The following is a 14,145-nucleotide window of genomic DNA, read 5'->3' as shown; positions in this document are numbered from 1 at the left end:
AGTCGGCGCGAGACAAAATTATTCAAGCAGAAGTACGAGCATACGGAGGGAGTCAATCGCAAAAGTGACCAACTGTTCGTGTTATTCTCGTCTCTCTTTATCATTATCTCCCGACTGGATTTGTTCAGACCCAACCACGCGGGACGCTTTTGCGGCTCTCGTCTGTGGATGCCTTGCGTAAAGCGTGCATTCTTCTGCTGGTATACGTGTTACCGCGCAGTCGCATGAATTCGCAACTCGGCATGTGTTTACGACAAATTCGTTCGCTGTGTGCTATGTTGGTCCACGAGTCCAGCACAGGGTACAAAAATTTGATGTGATACTAGCTGACCCGGCAAACTTCATCCCGTTCAAAATGGATTTTTTGTTTTGAATACTTTCTAACATACACGTTTTTTTACTAGGCGAAGGTTTATGGATCCAATCGCAGAACTATTCATTGATTGATTTTCTAATTGACCCTTTACAATTTCCTTTTACCACAAACTTCCTAGTATTTCTACCAAAACTCATTATAATATAAAATTATTTTCAGACACAATTCTCGTTCAAGATTCTTCATTTACTTGCAAATAACATGTTTCTTCGTTACATGGAATACATGTTTGATACAGAAAGTATGATAAAATGAAGACAGCTCAAATCGAACTATTCCTCTCTCGCGTTTTTCGCTTACCAATACATTTGGCGATTCATTTTTATTTATATAGTTAGGAGATTTGGGAGTCCGTTTTTTCATCTGAAAATCCATTTCTACTTTCGAAAAAAGATCACTTTTGTTAGCGCAAACATCAAACGGACTAAGAACGCTTATAACGATGTAATTGTAGAAAATTTGGGATTTCAATTCTCCGGATTTTCCTATTTTTCTTCTGAGTTTTCCGAAAGTTTTGTCATGTTTAGTTATTATTATGGTTAGTTGAGATATGTGTAATATTTTTATGGGACCCTCCTTCTCCTTCCAAAGCAGGGAGGAGTGTCAAACCATCATAGAAACATTTATTGTACTCTTAAATTCTCACATTCCAATTCTTGTTCCATTTGCCCTATTAGTTCTCGAGTTATGCAGAAATTTGTGTTCTGTTTGTATGGGAGACTTTATCTGTCAACGAGTGTCAAAGATTTGACCTCCGAACAAACAGTGTACGGTTACCTTAAGAATCAGACAGAAAGACAGACAGACAGAACTCCATTTAGGAAGAATAAGGGTAAAACCTACACTCTAAGCATTTCCACATATTTCCAAGACATCCCATGTTTCTTCAATTTTAAATCATTACAGTACCCCTCTACAACATTTCATGAACCGTTCTACAGTATTTGTTGATCTTTTTGAGTAGAACTCGAATTTTGATAGAATACAAAAATTGATGCGATTGCGGGTAAGATCGACATCCTGTCGGGGTAAAACCGACGCGTTTAGAGAAACGAATGAAAACTTGTTACAATAATTCCAAAGTATTACGAGGTTATTTATATACCATGGGGACACTTCAACAGGGTAGGGAGGGGATAGTTGTCAACTATATGTAATTAAATTGCTCAGTTTTGGCATGATAAAAAAGCAAACAAATTCATGTGTTTCAACTGCAAGAAAATTCGAGCATTCGACACATACGATGAGTCTCGAAGTCTTGGCAGGAGTATCCCCGCTTACTCTTCGGTTCACAGAATTATCTTACAGATTTCTCATCCGTTGCAAGATCATGAATCCATTGGTGATTGATAACTTCTACTCCAACTGACTCCTCAGTCAAGTTTTATGTCTTTATACTATGAGTACCTTACCTATGAAGTGCACCCTTCACAGGGCATCTCCAACCAAGTTTGCTTCCCATACTTTTGCAATTCTGTCATTTTTTATCTGTCCATGAGACAAAAAAATCCATGGAATCAAAGATCATCTACGATCCAATGTTATTCCGTCGATATTTTCGGAAAAATATGGGAGAGTTAGATCTGATAAAATGTGCTTTACCGACGGTTTATTCATAAACGAATCTACTGGCTTCGGCATCTTCAATAAAAATTCCAGTGCCTCTTTCAAACTCAAAGATCCTTGTTCCGTGTATGTCGCTGAACTGGGTGCGATATACCACGCACTAGGGATCATTGAAACATTACCCATCGACCATTATTTTATATTTTCAGACATTCTCAGCTCAATAGAGGCAATCCGCTCAATGAAAGTTGATAAACGCTCATCTTATTTCCTAACAAGAATAAGACATCTATTGAGTGTTTTGGTCGAAAAATTATTTAAGATTACCTTAGCATGGGTTCCCTCTCATTGCTCGATTCCGGGAAATGAGAAAGCGGGCTTGTTAGCTAAGGTGGGCGCATCAGAAGGCACACTTTTTAGAAGGCAAATTGCTTATAATGATTTTTTCCACATTTCTCGTCAGTACACGCTCGTAAGTTAGCAGCACATGTGGAGTGAAAATGAGTTCGGTCATTGGTTACACACGATTATCCCTAAGGTCTCGACGAGTGCATGGTTCAAGGGGTTGAATGTAGGTCGTGATTTCATTTGCGTGATATCTCAGCTTATGTCCAATGTCCAACCTAAACGCGCATCTTTATCGCAGCAAACGATCTATGTGATTGTGGCGATGGCTACCACGACATCGAGCATGTTGTCTGGTCGTGTATCCGCTTCCATGCTGCCCGCTCTCAGCTTTCCAAAGCATTGAGGGCACTAGGCAGACAATCGGACATCCCCGTCCGGGATATCTCAGGTAGCCGTGATCCTGATCTTCTGAGTCGTCAGCGCAATGCGAGACCTTTTCCGCAATAGTTCCGGGAATTTTCAGATGGTACTAAAGGGTGTGTCACATCAAATTGCATCACGGAAAATACGCTGTAGAAATTTAATTTTTAGGAATTATATCTTCAGCTGTCGCTTATAATCAGATAAGAGTGTAGAGATCACGTTGGCCATGTTTCACTGTCAATTTTTCGTAAATTTGGAAAAATGTCGTCGAACGAAAAAGAGCGTCGTGAATTAATCCTGTGCACTCATTTCCAGAATCCGGAGTTGTCACATCGGGACATCGGTAAGATGCTGGGAATCGTCCAATCCACGGTCAGCAGAGTACTAAAACGATACTTCGAGAACCTAACCATCGACCGGAAGGTGAAGAACGGCAAAAATGGATGCTCCGTCAGTGAAAAAGATCACAAGCGCGTAGTTAAGCAGTTTAGACGTGATCCGAGAAGTTCGGTCCGGGATGTCGCCAATAAGCTGAATTTGTCAAGTTCATTCGTCCAGCGGACCAAGCAGCGGGAGGGCCTGCGTACATACAAGTTTCAGAAGGCTCCTAACCGCGACGAAAGGCAAAACATGGTGGGGAAGACGCGAGCCCGGAAGCTGTACACCGAAATGCTGACGAAGCCGCATTGTCTGGTAATAGACGACGAAACCTACGTCAAAGCGGACTTTCGTCAGCTGCCGGGCCTGTTGTTCTTCTCCGCAGAGGACAAATTCAGCGTTCCGGAGGAGATTCGCAAGCAGAAACTATCCAAGTTTGCCAAAAAGTACATGGTGTGGCAAGCGATCTGCTCTTGCGGAAAGCGGAGCGCCCCCTTCGTGATAACTGGCACGGTAAACGGGCAGGTTTACCTTAAGGAGTGCCTACAGAAGCGCTTACTACCACTATTGAAGCAGCACGAGGGCCCGACCATCTTCTGGCCGGATCTCGCTTCGTGCCACTATTCAAAGGACGTGTTGGAGTGGTACGAAGCCAACGGGGTCACCTTCGTGCCAAAGGAAATGAACCCGCCCAACGGACCGGAGCTTCGCCCAATAGAGAAATATTGGGCGATTATGAAGCAGGCCCTCCGGAAGAACCCAAAAGTTGTCAAATCGGAGGCGGACTTCAAGAGAAAATGGATTTCTGTTCAAAAAAAACTACATTCTGACGTTGTACAGAACCTTATGGACGGGGTAAAGAGGAAGGTGCGAGCATACGGGCTTGGGCTCGAAGTATGAATAAAAAGAAAATGAAAAAAGTTGTTTAATAGTTTTTATTTTACTGTCTAAAATTTTCAAAAGGATTGGTCTACTGGGCGAATTTCTACAGCGTTTTTTCCGTGATGCAATTTGATGTGACACACCCTTTAATAGCGTATTAGAAATATTTTCAATGCATATTTTTCTAATTTTTCAACTGCCTATTCACCATTCTTCATTGAGTGTCTAGATGGCTTCCAAAATGCTCGCGGGGAAAAAATACCACCCCTATTCTATATTTCGATCGACTTGATAAAATTCCATTCTGTATTCCGTTCAAGTTGTTTTTGCATTTCGTTCAATCTGCTTCTCTTCGAACATTAAATGGGCCAATAATAGGGAACACAAAATTATATCTCGAACGAAATAATGGTTTCGAACGAAATGCAAATCCGGCGGAATGCAGAATCGATGTATACATCAGAAATCTCACGACTCATTCATTTTTTTTTACTAACCTTGTCCGAAAAGTTATTTGAATTGCTCTTTGGTTTTCCTTTCGAAAAATCGAACAGCAACTAATTTTTCTGTGGAAAGCTACCATATGGTAAGCTTTTGGCATCAAATGATAGCTCAATTTATTAGCTATCACTTACCATCAATTTCATTCGATTTTGTATAACTTTATTGGACAATAAATTCGGATTAAAGCAACTATGTGCGAAAAGTACATAATCTCACATAACCTAATAAATAACAAAACTTTCTAAAATGCAAAAATATGTAAACTTTCTTACAGTATTACTTTAATAAAAGAACACACATTGTGATGGAGAAAAAAACATTGGATTGAACCTCCTACAGGATCATACATGTAGGTTTTAGCCAATGTTTTTGTTTGGCGATTTTTCGGTTTTTTGTCATTTTTCGGAAAACGGAAGGACGGAAAAAAATAATTCTTGAAGACTTGGGTTTCTGTAACGTCAATAATCAAAATTACACCAATGTAGTTCGTGAAAATAATTATTTTAACAGCTTGGTCGTTAATGGGTTAAACTGCTGAGAAAACTTTCTCATAAATTGAATAGAATATCGAAAACTATTATATCTGTTTGATATATTGTTATATACAAGTTGTTAGGTAGCTGATCCGAAATATTTCAAGTGATAGAGGATCGTATTTGGTGAAAAAAATCTTCCACGCCTATGGTTGAATCTCATCTACGAAAGAATTATTGAACTTTTCCTTGAGACCGTTTTTTTTCCTTAAACTGACTTTAATTTAGCTGCTTAGCTGCTAAATTGCACGATTCAATTGCTTTCGCTGCGCTGCTTAGCACGATTCAATTGCTTTCATTTGAGAAAATTGTGCATAAATTATTTTTTTTTTTTATTAATTCGTTAATTTTTTCAGGCTCAGTAACTTAAGTTTAAAGGAGCCGAATTCTTAAATATAATTTTAAAACTATATATATATATATATAAACAATTTTCTTACATCTATGGTTAGTAAGGGGGAAAACCGATTACTCGCGGTGTACTCGAGTTTAGAAGGGTGACATATTTTTAGGAGAAGGATGTGATATAAGGAAATTGTAACAATGTTGATGAATACTCAATTCTTAAATCTGTTCGTATATCTATAGTGTTTTTACATTTCAACTTATTCTACTATTTATAGCAAGAAGACGAATTACCCGCAAAGGAAGGAAGGAGGGTATAAGGACATAGGGACAATCACACACGAAGATCGATAGCTTTAAGAAAAACATATATATGGGACATGTAATCAAGGTCTAACCGAGCCAACACATCTCTCACCGGTACATTGGACTGTCTTCCTCGGGCCCGAAGGGAGTTTTCTAAATTCGATCTGGCGACCAGATACACCTCGCACGACCAAACAACGTGCTCGATGTCGTGATAACCTTGGCCACAAACACAGAGATTGCTGTCGGCAAGATTGAAACGAAAGAGTAGTGCATCTAACGAATAGTGATTGGACATGAGTTGGGAGAAGGTGCGAATAAAGTCCCGACTCAATTCCAGACTTTTGAACCACGGATTGAGGCTAACCTTAGGGATAATCGAGTGAAACCAACGGCCCAATTCATCTTCATTCCACTTGCGTTGCCAGTTTTTTTTTTTATTAATCCGTTTATTTTTACAGGCTCAGTTACATAAGTTTAATGGAGCCAAACTCTTAACTATATTTCAACTAGCATATATCAACATGTTGTTTCCTTAATTCTATGGTTAATGAAATAGGAAACCGATTACTCGCGGTCGACTCGAGTTTAGAAGGGTGACACATTTTCATTAGGAAAAGGATGGGATGTAAGGAGATGTGTGTTTACACTCGCACTCACATTCACATTCACATTCTCATTCACACTGACACTTCACACTCAATTCTTAAAACTATCCTTACATCTAATATGTATTTACAATTTAACTTATTCTAATGTTAGTAGGAAGGGAACCGATAGCTCGCGAAGGACGAAAAGGAGGAGAAAAGGATGTATAAACAATCACACTCGAAGATCGATAGCTTTAAGGAAAACATATATTTGGGACATGTAATCAAGGTCTAACCGAGCCAACACATCTCTCACCGGCACATTGGACTGCTTTCCTCCAGCCCGAAGGGAGTTTTCTAAATTCGATCTGGCGACAAGATACAACTCGCACGACCAAACAACGTGTTCGATATCGTGGTAACCATGGCCACAACCGCAGAGATTGCTGTCGGCAAGATTAAAACGAAAAAGCAGCGCGTCTAACGAACAGTGATTGGACATGAGTCGGGAGAAGGTGCGAATAAAGTCCCGACTCAATTCCAGACTTTTGAACCACGGTTTGAGGCTAACCTTTGGGATAATCGAGTGAAACCACCGGCCCAATTCATCTTCATTCCACTTGCGTTGCCAGTTAGCGATGGTATTTTTGCGAACTAAAGAATAAAATTCATTGAAGGCGATTTGACGCTGATATATATCGCCTTCAATTGCACCTACCTTTGCCAATGAGTCAGCCCTCTCATTACCCGGAATTGAGCAATGTGAAGGGACCCAGACAAAGGTAATGACATAACAGCGTCTGGATAAAGCACTCAAAATTTCTCGTATTCTCTCAAGGAAATACGGCGAGTGCTTTTCCGGCCTCACTGAACGGATAGCTTCGACAGAGCTAAGACTATCCGTTACAATGTAATAGTGTTCAACAGGTCGTGAGGCGACGCTGTCCAGCGCCCAGTATATCGCTGCCAATTCAGCAATATATACCGAGCAAGGATTCTGAAGACTGTGTGAGGTGCTAAAAAATACGTTGAACACTCCAAATCCTGTGGACTCATTCATAGAGGACCCATCAGTAAAGTATATATTATCACAATTGATACGCCCATACTTTGCATTGAAGATTGTAGGAACGAACCCCAATCTAAGATAATCTGGATTTTCATGGATTTTCTCCTTCATGAACAGATCGAAATGTACAGAGGAATTGATGTAGTCAGGAAAACAAACACGGTTGGGAATATACGAAGAAGGAACAACCTGCATAGAGGTGAATTCATGATATGAACTCATGAATCTAGAATGAAAATTTAGCTGGATCAATTGCTCAAAATTTCCGATCACCAATGGATTCATAACCTTACACCGGATGAGGAACCGAAGAGATAATAAATTGAAGCGATCTTTTAGTGGGAGTACGCCTGCCAAAACCTCGAGACTCATGGTATGCGTTGAGGGCATACATCCCAACGCAATACGGAGACAAAGATACTGAATTCGCTCGAGTTTAATGAGGTGTGTTTTGGCAGCTGATTGAAAACAGAAACTGCCATACTCCATCACTGAGAGAATAGTTGTTCGATACAACATTATAAGATCTTCGGGGTGGGCTCCCCACCATGTGCCGGTAATTGTACGGAGAAAGTTTATTCTTTGTTGGCATTTTTTACTCAGATACCTAATATGGGCCCCCCAAGTGCATTTGGAGTCGAACCAGACCCCAAGATACTTGAATGACATAGCATGAGTGATCGGTTTACCCAAAAGTTGAAGCTTTGGTTTTGCTGGTCTATGCTTCCTAGAAAAAACCACCATCTCTGTTTTCTCCGTGGAGAATTCGATCCCTAGCCCAATGGCCCAGGTTGAAAAATTGTTCAAAGTATCTTGTAAGGGTCCTTGCAGGTCGGATTCGTTTGGTCCTACGACAAACACCACTCCATCATCTGCAAGTTGTCTTAGGCTGCAATTTTGTGTAAGGCAATTGTCGATGTCGCTTACATAGAAGTTGTACAAAAGGGGGCTTAAACATGAGCCCTGGGGGAGTCCCATGTAAGAGACCCGACTTACTGCCGAATCTCCGTGAGAAAAGTTCAAATGTTTCTCACAAAGCAAGTTATATAACATATTATTCAATAGAGGCGGCAGACCCCGAGAGTGTAATTTGTCCGACAAAATCTCTATTGAAACGGAATCGAAAGCCCCCTTTATGTCCAAGAATACTGAAGCCATTTGTTTTTTTTCGGCGTAAGCCATTTGAATTTCTGAAGAAAGCAACGCAAGACAATCATTCGTCCCCTTGCCCCTGCGGAACCCATATTGTGTATCTGAGAGTAGGCCATTCGTTTCAACCCATCGATCAAGGCGAAACAAGATCATTTTCTCCAACAATTTCCGTATACAAGACAGCATTGCTATTGGGCGGTACGAATTGAAATGCATAAATTATGTTGTGAATAATTTAAATTTTTGCAAGATAAAAAGAAAGATAACAGTGTGGTGTCAAGAAAAGAATCGTAGAATGGTTGGGCAGCTTCAATTTGGTTGATAGAAACAATCCAGTTTATCATGCATTTTTGGAAAATTTAGAAAAACCTATAAAAGCACAAAAAATTAGGTTTCATCTTTACCTGTAAAAGTTACTTGGTTCCATTAATTTAATTTTTTTACAACTGCATTCTACCCAAAATTTTCTTATCCTTCAAATGAGTAGCATCATTACCTGGTGGATGTATTTTGAACTGATGGTTGTATTTAAAAAAATATTCTTCCTGTCCACGTGGACTCGATCCATACCCCCTCCCCCCTCTCCGTGGACAAGCGTGGACATTGTCTTACCCCCTACCCCCCTAAAGTTGCCCACGTGGTATGTGGACAGCCCCACTCAATTTTCGAGTAATTTAGATAAACCAATGTTTTTTTTTTCAAATTCAAAAATGTTCGCTCTATGTTTGTTGCTTTTCTTAAAATAAAAACATGTCTTCTCATCTGACATTAGATGAGTACACACGAGACGAGTGTACTCGTCCTTGGCAGCTTGGCAACGAATGGGTTTATATGAGTTTTTGTACTCTTACATCCTCACATTCCAATTTTGGTTCTCTTTGCTCTATAAACCCTTTGCGGTCGTTCGGGACTTACGGTGAACGGAAAGATCTACAACACAAAATGCCTGCCGGAAGTTGCCTTCTTCATTCAAAAATCACATCCATTCTGGCCGGACATGACCTCCGTCCAGTAAGCGAAAAAGTCGCTGGAGGAGATGAACCGCTTGAAGATAGATGTTGTTCTGAAGTCCACCGGTCTCCGGACGTTCCCAAGCTGCGTCGCATCGGGAATTTCTGGGTGAACCTGAAGCGAAGGGGTTCACTCCAACAAGTTCGTGGCGGAAACGGAGGAGGAACTAATTAATAAAACTAAGAAAAAACTGCCCAACCGGTCGTTGAAATACTTTTATAGCATGGTCAGTAGAAATATGTTTTATGGAAAATTTGTTTAAACTATCATTAAACTATCATTTGTAGTTTTTTTTATGGTCATTCGAAAATTTTCCATTTTCGAAATACAAGCTTCGGAAGGTAAGCTTTTTTTTATAACGATAAATCGGACTACGATTCTAAACGCAACACTTCCTGTATAATAAGTAGACGAAGTAATCTTTATTTTCCAGAATTATCAATGATGCGTCAGTTCAATGTTGAATATTTTGTAATACAGTTTGAATTTTTGTTTTTATTTTCATCTTCTTAAAACATGGTTTGGAGGAACGGATCCAGTTAGCGAAAATCTCTCCTATTACTGATTAATTGTTCGACGTATCGTTTTGCTAGAGTGATTATGACAACTATAGTTTTAAATAGCACTGATAATAAAAAGTGGGGGAAATTTAAAATACATTTGCGTAGTAAAGAATAAGATTTTTAAAGCTAATGGTTACCATCGTATTTTGTCTACGTGTTCTCACGAGTTTTTTTTTTGTTCGTGGATTCGGGTTGATTTTGTTTCCCTTTTGTTTCTCTCATTTCTGGGATTACATAGCTTGTTTTTTTCTTGTTTTCATTCTCCAAAGGGTATAATTTTGTTACACTAATAATAATTGTAGTAGATCATAGTTTTTTTTCCTCGATATCTTAATTAGTATGCTTTTGTTCTTAAATCATTTTCGTTTCTCTCAACCGTAGGAGACGGTAACAAATACAGATTGAGTTTATGATTTGTGCGGTCACTTCTCTATGCGCGCCAGATTGATAACGCAAAAGTAAAGAGCAGGCAGCACTTAATGTTTTGCATATATCGAAAACAGAACACATATTACACATATTATAATAGTTCGCATTTGAAGCGGCGGCTCGAACCGAGCTTGTTGTGCTTTCGGTTCTTCTTCCCTCTTTCCTTGTCCTTGCGGATCTCACGCACGAGCGTGTAGAAAGCGTCATCGACCCCCATCCGGGTTTTGGCGGACGTTTCAACGAAGGGAACTCCGTACTGTTTCGCCACCTGAGAAAATACAGAATAAAATTTGGGAATGCTCGATTGTCAAGACGAAGGACTTACATCTCTCGCCTGGTTCATGTCGACAGCCCACGCCTGTAGATCGCATTTGTTCCCAACCAGCACCATGGGAACCTCTTCGGCATCCTTAACGCGTTTGATCTGTTCTCGATAGGTTCCTGTTTTGAAACGAAAGCCAAATAATGTTGATTGTGCACAACATTAAACAGAACCGATTTAACTTGCCTATATCTTCGAAGCTTTTGGCACTGTTGACAGCAAACACGAGCAGGAAACCTTCACCGGTTCGCATGTATTGATCACGCATAGCGGAGTATTCCTCTTGACCAGCAGTGTCCAGTATGTCCAGCAGGCAAGTCTCGCCATCTATCGACAAGAAACGAAAAAACAAACATTGATGTCGAAGGTTATTATCCACTTAATTGCACTAACGAAACTGATTGATCTTCTCTCCGCATATGACTCATTGTTGTTCTCGAATTGTTTCATGTGCGCTCGGAAGGGTTGTTTCTTCATCTTGCATTCCACCACTTCTCTACCTGTGCCTTCCACCCACAACCCGAGCGGAATGACTAATTGGTTCCATCTTGCAAACAATACAAACTAACAAACACAAATTTTCCACCGAGCACACATTAATTAAACAAAGTTCTTTCGCAGCCGATCGCATCGAATTGAACATCCCATCATAATATCCCTATCAAGCAGTAAATAGAGGAAGAAAAAAATCAAATCCACAAACGAACTCACCGATTACCACCTGTTTGCGGTAAGAATCCTCGATGGTTGGGTCGTACTCGTCCACGAAGTGGTTCTGGATGAGCTGTATCGTAAGGGCGGATTTGCCAACGCCTCCAGCCCCAACCACCACCAGTTTGTATTCGGTCATATTTGTTGCTGCACTGCACTGCACCGACTAAGAGTAGTAGTGCCTGCCTACCTACCTATCTGCCTTCCTGCCTACCCGGGTGGCCGTCGGAGAGCGTCGCGTAACCACACTTTCGACTTCGAGATTGTCTTACAATTATTTTCTTCACGGCATCCACCCCGATCCGATGGTTTGGTGGCGCTTGGTTTGCAGCGAAACAAACAATCTTTTTTCTTGCTCCGTGATCGTCACTCCGTCACCGTCTTCGTCGTCGTTGTTGTTGGTTTTTGATTGGTTTGACGTTGGTGTCAGATGTGACAGCTGAATGCGGGAGCTGCAGCGCTTTGAGCGAAAGAAGCGCTAACTGGGGGAGAGTAGGATAAGTATTGGAGAATTCTACACTCAACCGAATATGTGGTTAGTTGAGGGGCCATCCACATCCCACGTGGAGAGGAAAAGCATGATTTAAGACTTCCTTCTCCACTTTAGATTTTTTCAATTGTGTACATGCCCCATTATCTCTGCTTAATCGTTACCGTCAACTCAATACAGAACCTTTCCGCTATCATTTGAGGAATCATCAGAGGATGCGTTTCACGATGCGTAGCAACACAAGCAACAAGTTTGTTCACTACCCAGCAAACATTAAATCGTATAATTTTGCACGTACTAAGTCTTACAAGTTCATATCATGAATTCGTCTCCATGCAGGTTGATCCTTCTTCGTATATTCCCAACCGTGTTTGTTTTCCTGACTACATCAATTCCTCTGTGCATTTTGATCTGTCCATGAAGCAGGATATCCATGGAATTCCAGATTATCATCGATCGGGGACCGTTCCTACGATTTTCGAAGCAAAGTATGGGCGTGTCAATTGTGATAATATGTACTTTACTGATGGGTCCTCTATGAATGAGTCCACAGGATTTGGAGTGTTCAACAAATTTTTTAGCACCTCACACAGTCTTCAGAATCGACGTCAGAATCTATCGTGGCGCTAACATCGATTCAGACCACTACCTGGTGATGGTCAAACTGCGTTCTAAACTGTCAGTCGTCAATAACATAAGACACCAGCGCTCACCACGATACCACCTACGACGACTACAGGAGCCGAACGTTGCTGCAACATATTCGCAGCGTCTTGAAGCTGCGTTACCGGGGTTAGACGAACTGGATGCTGTTCCCCTCGATGAATGCTGGAACTCCTTAAAATCAGCAATTAGCAGCACAGCAGAGACCGTCATCGGGTATGAACAACGAGGACAACGGAACGAATGGTTTGACGACGAGTGCCGAGCGCTCCTGAACGAGAAGGATGCAGCACGCGCAGCCATGCTGCAACGAGCGACTCGACAAAACGTGGAACGATACAGACTGAAACGAAGGCAGCAAACCCATCTCTTTCGGGAAAAAAAGCGCCGCCTGGAAGAGAAAGAGTGTGAGGAGATGGAGCTGCTTTATCGTTCTCGAGAATCGCGGAAGTTCTTCAAGAAACTAAACGCCTTGCACAAAAGCTTTGTGCCGCGGGCCGAAATGTGCAGAAACAAGGAGGGAGGCATCTTGACGAACGAACGCGAGGTGATCGAAAGGTGGAGGCAGCACTACGATGAACACCTGAACAGCGCGCAGACAGGAGACCTAGACGGCGTTGAGGAGGACTACACCGGTGCAATGAACAACGACGACGTACCACCCCCGACGATGGGTGAAGTTAAGGAGGCCATTAATCAGCTCAAGAACCACAAAGCAGCTGGTAAGGATGGCCTCGTAGCGGAGCTCTTCAAGGGAGGTCCGAGAAAACTTGTAGAGTGTATGCACCGGTTGATAGTCAGGATCTGGGACACAGAACAGCTACCGGAGGAGTGGAAGGACGGGGTAATCTGCCCCATCTATAAAAAAGGCGACAAGTTGGATTGTGGGAACTATCGTGCCATCACAATCCTGAATGGTGCCTACAAAATTTTGTCTCAGATCCTCTTCCGCCGCCTATCGCCAATAGTAGGTAGATTTGTGGGAAGTTATCAGGCCGGATTCATGCCCGGTTGCTCGACGACGGACCAGATTTTTACACTGCGGCAGATCCTCCAAAAGTGCCGCGAGTATCAGGTCCCTACACACCACATCTTCGTCGACTTCAAGGCCGCATATGATACAATCGACCGACGACAGCTATGGAGGATCATGGACGAACACGGCTTTCCCCGAAAGCTGACAAGACTGATTCAGGCAACGATGAACGGTGTGCGGTGCAGTGTGCGGATCTCAGGTGAGCTGTCGGAATCATTTGAGACTCACAGGGGACTTCGACAAGGCGATGGAATCTCCTGTCTGCTCTTCAACGTGGCGCTGGAAGGTGTTATGCGGAGAGCGGGCTTCAACATGCGGGGCACGATTTTCAACAAGTCTAGTCAGTTTATCTGCTTCGCCGACGACGTGGACATAATCGGAAGAACACATGCGACGGTAGCCGACTTGTATACCCGACTTGTATACCCGACTGAAACACGAAGCAGGG

At 41.8% G+C, this 14,145-nt stretch overlaps 1 protein-coding gene across 1 annotated transcript; it reads right to left on the bottom strand.

The window, feature by feature from the left end:
• Positions 1–9,881: 9,881 nt before the first annotated feature.
• LOC129762831 (GTPase HRas) lies at positions 9,882–11,922 on the bottom strand. Its single transcript, XM_055761389.1, has 4 exons — positions 11,509–11,922; positions 10,984–11,124; positions 10,801–10,916; positions 9,882–10,743 (listed from the first exon to the last, which is right to left on the bottom strand). Exons 1-4 carry the CDS (start codon positions 11,645–11,647, stop codon positions 10,567–10,569), a joined length of 573 nt encoding a protein of 190 aa, XP_055617364.1. The 5' UTR covers positions 11,648–11,922; the 3' UTR covers positions 9,882–10,566.
• Between the last annotated feature and the right edge of the window lie 2,223 nt (positions 11,923–14,145).

This window comes from Toxorhynchites rutilus, chromosome 1 (genome assembly GCF_029784135.1).
Source record: "Toxorhynchites rutilus septentrionalis strain SRP chromosome 1, ASM2978413v1, whole genome shotgun sequence".
Taxonomy (NCBI): domain Eukaryota; kingdom Metazoa; phylum Arthropoda; class Insecta; order Diptera; family Culicidae; genus Toxorhynchites; species Toxorhynchites rutilus.
Note: the sequence above shows the minus strand (reverse complement) of the source record. Positions and strands in the feature narration are given on the sequence as shown.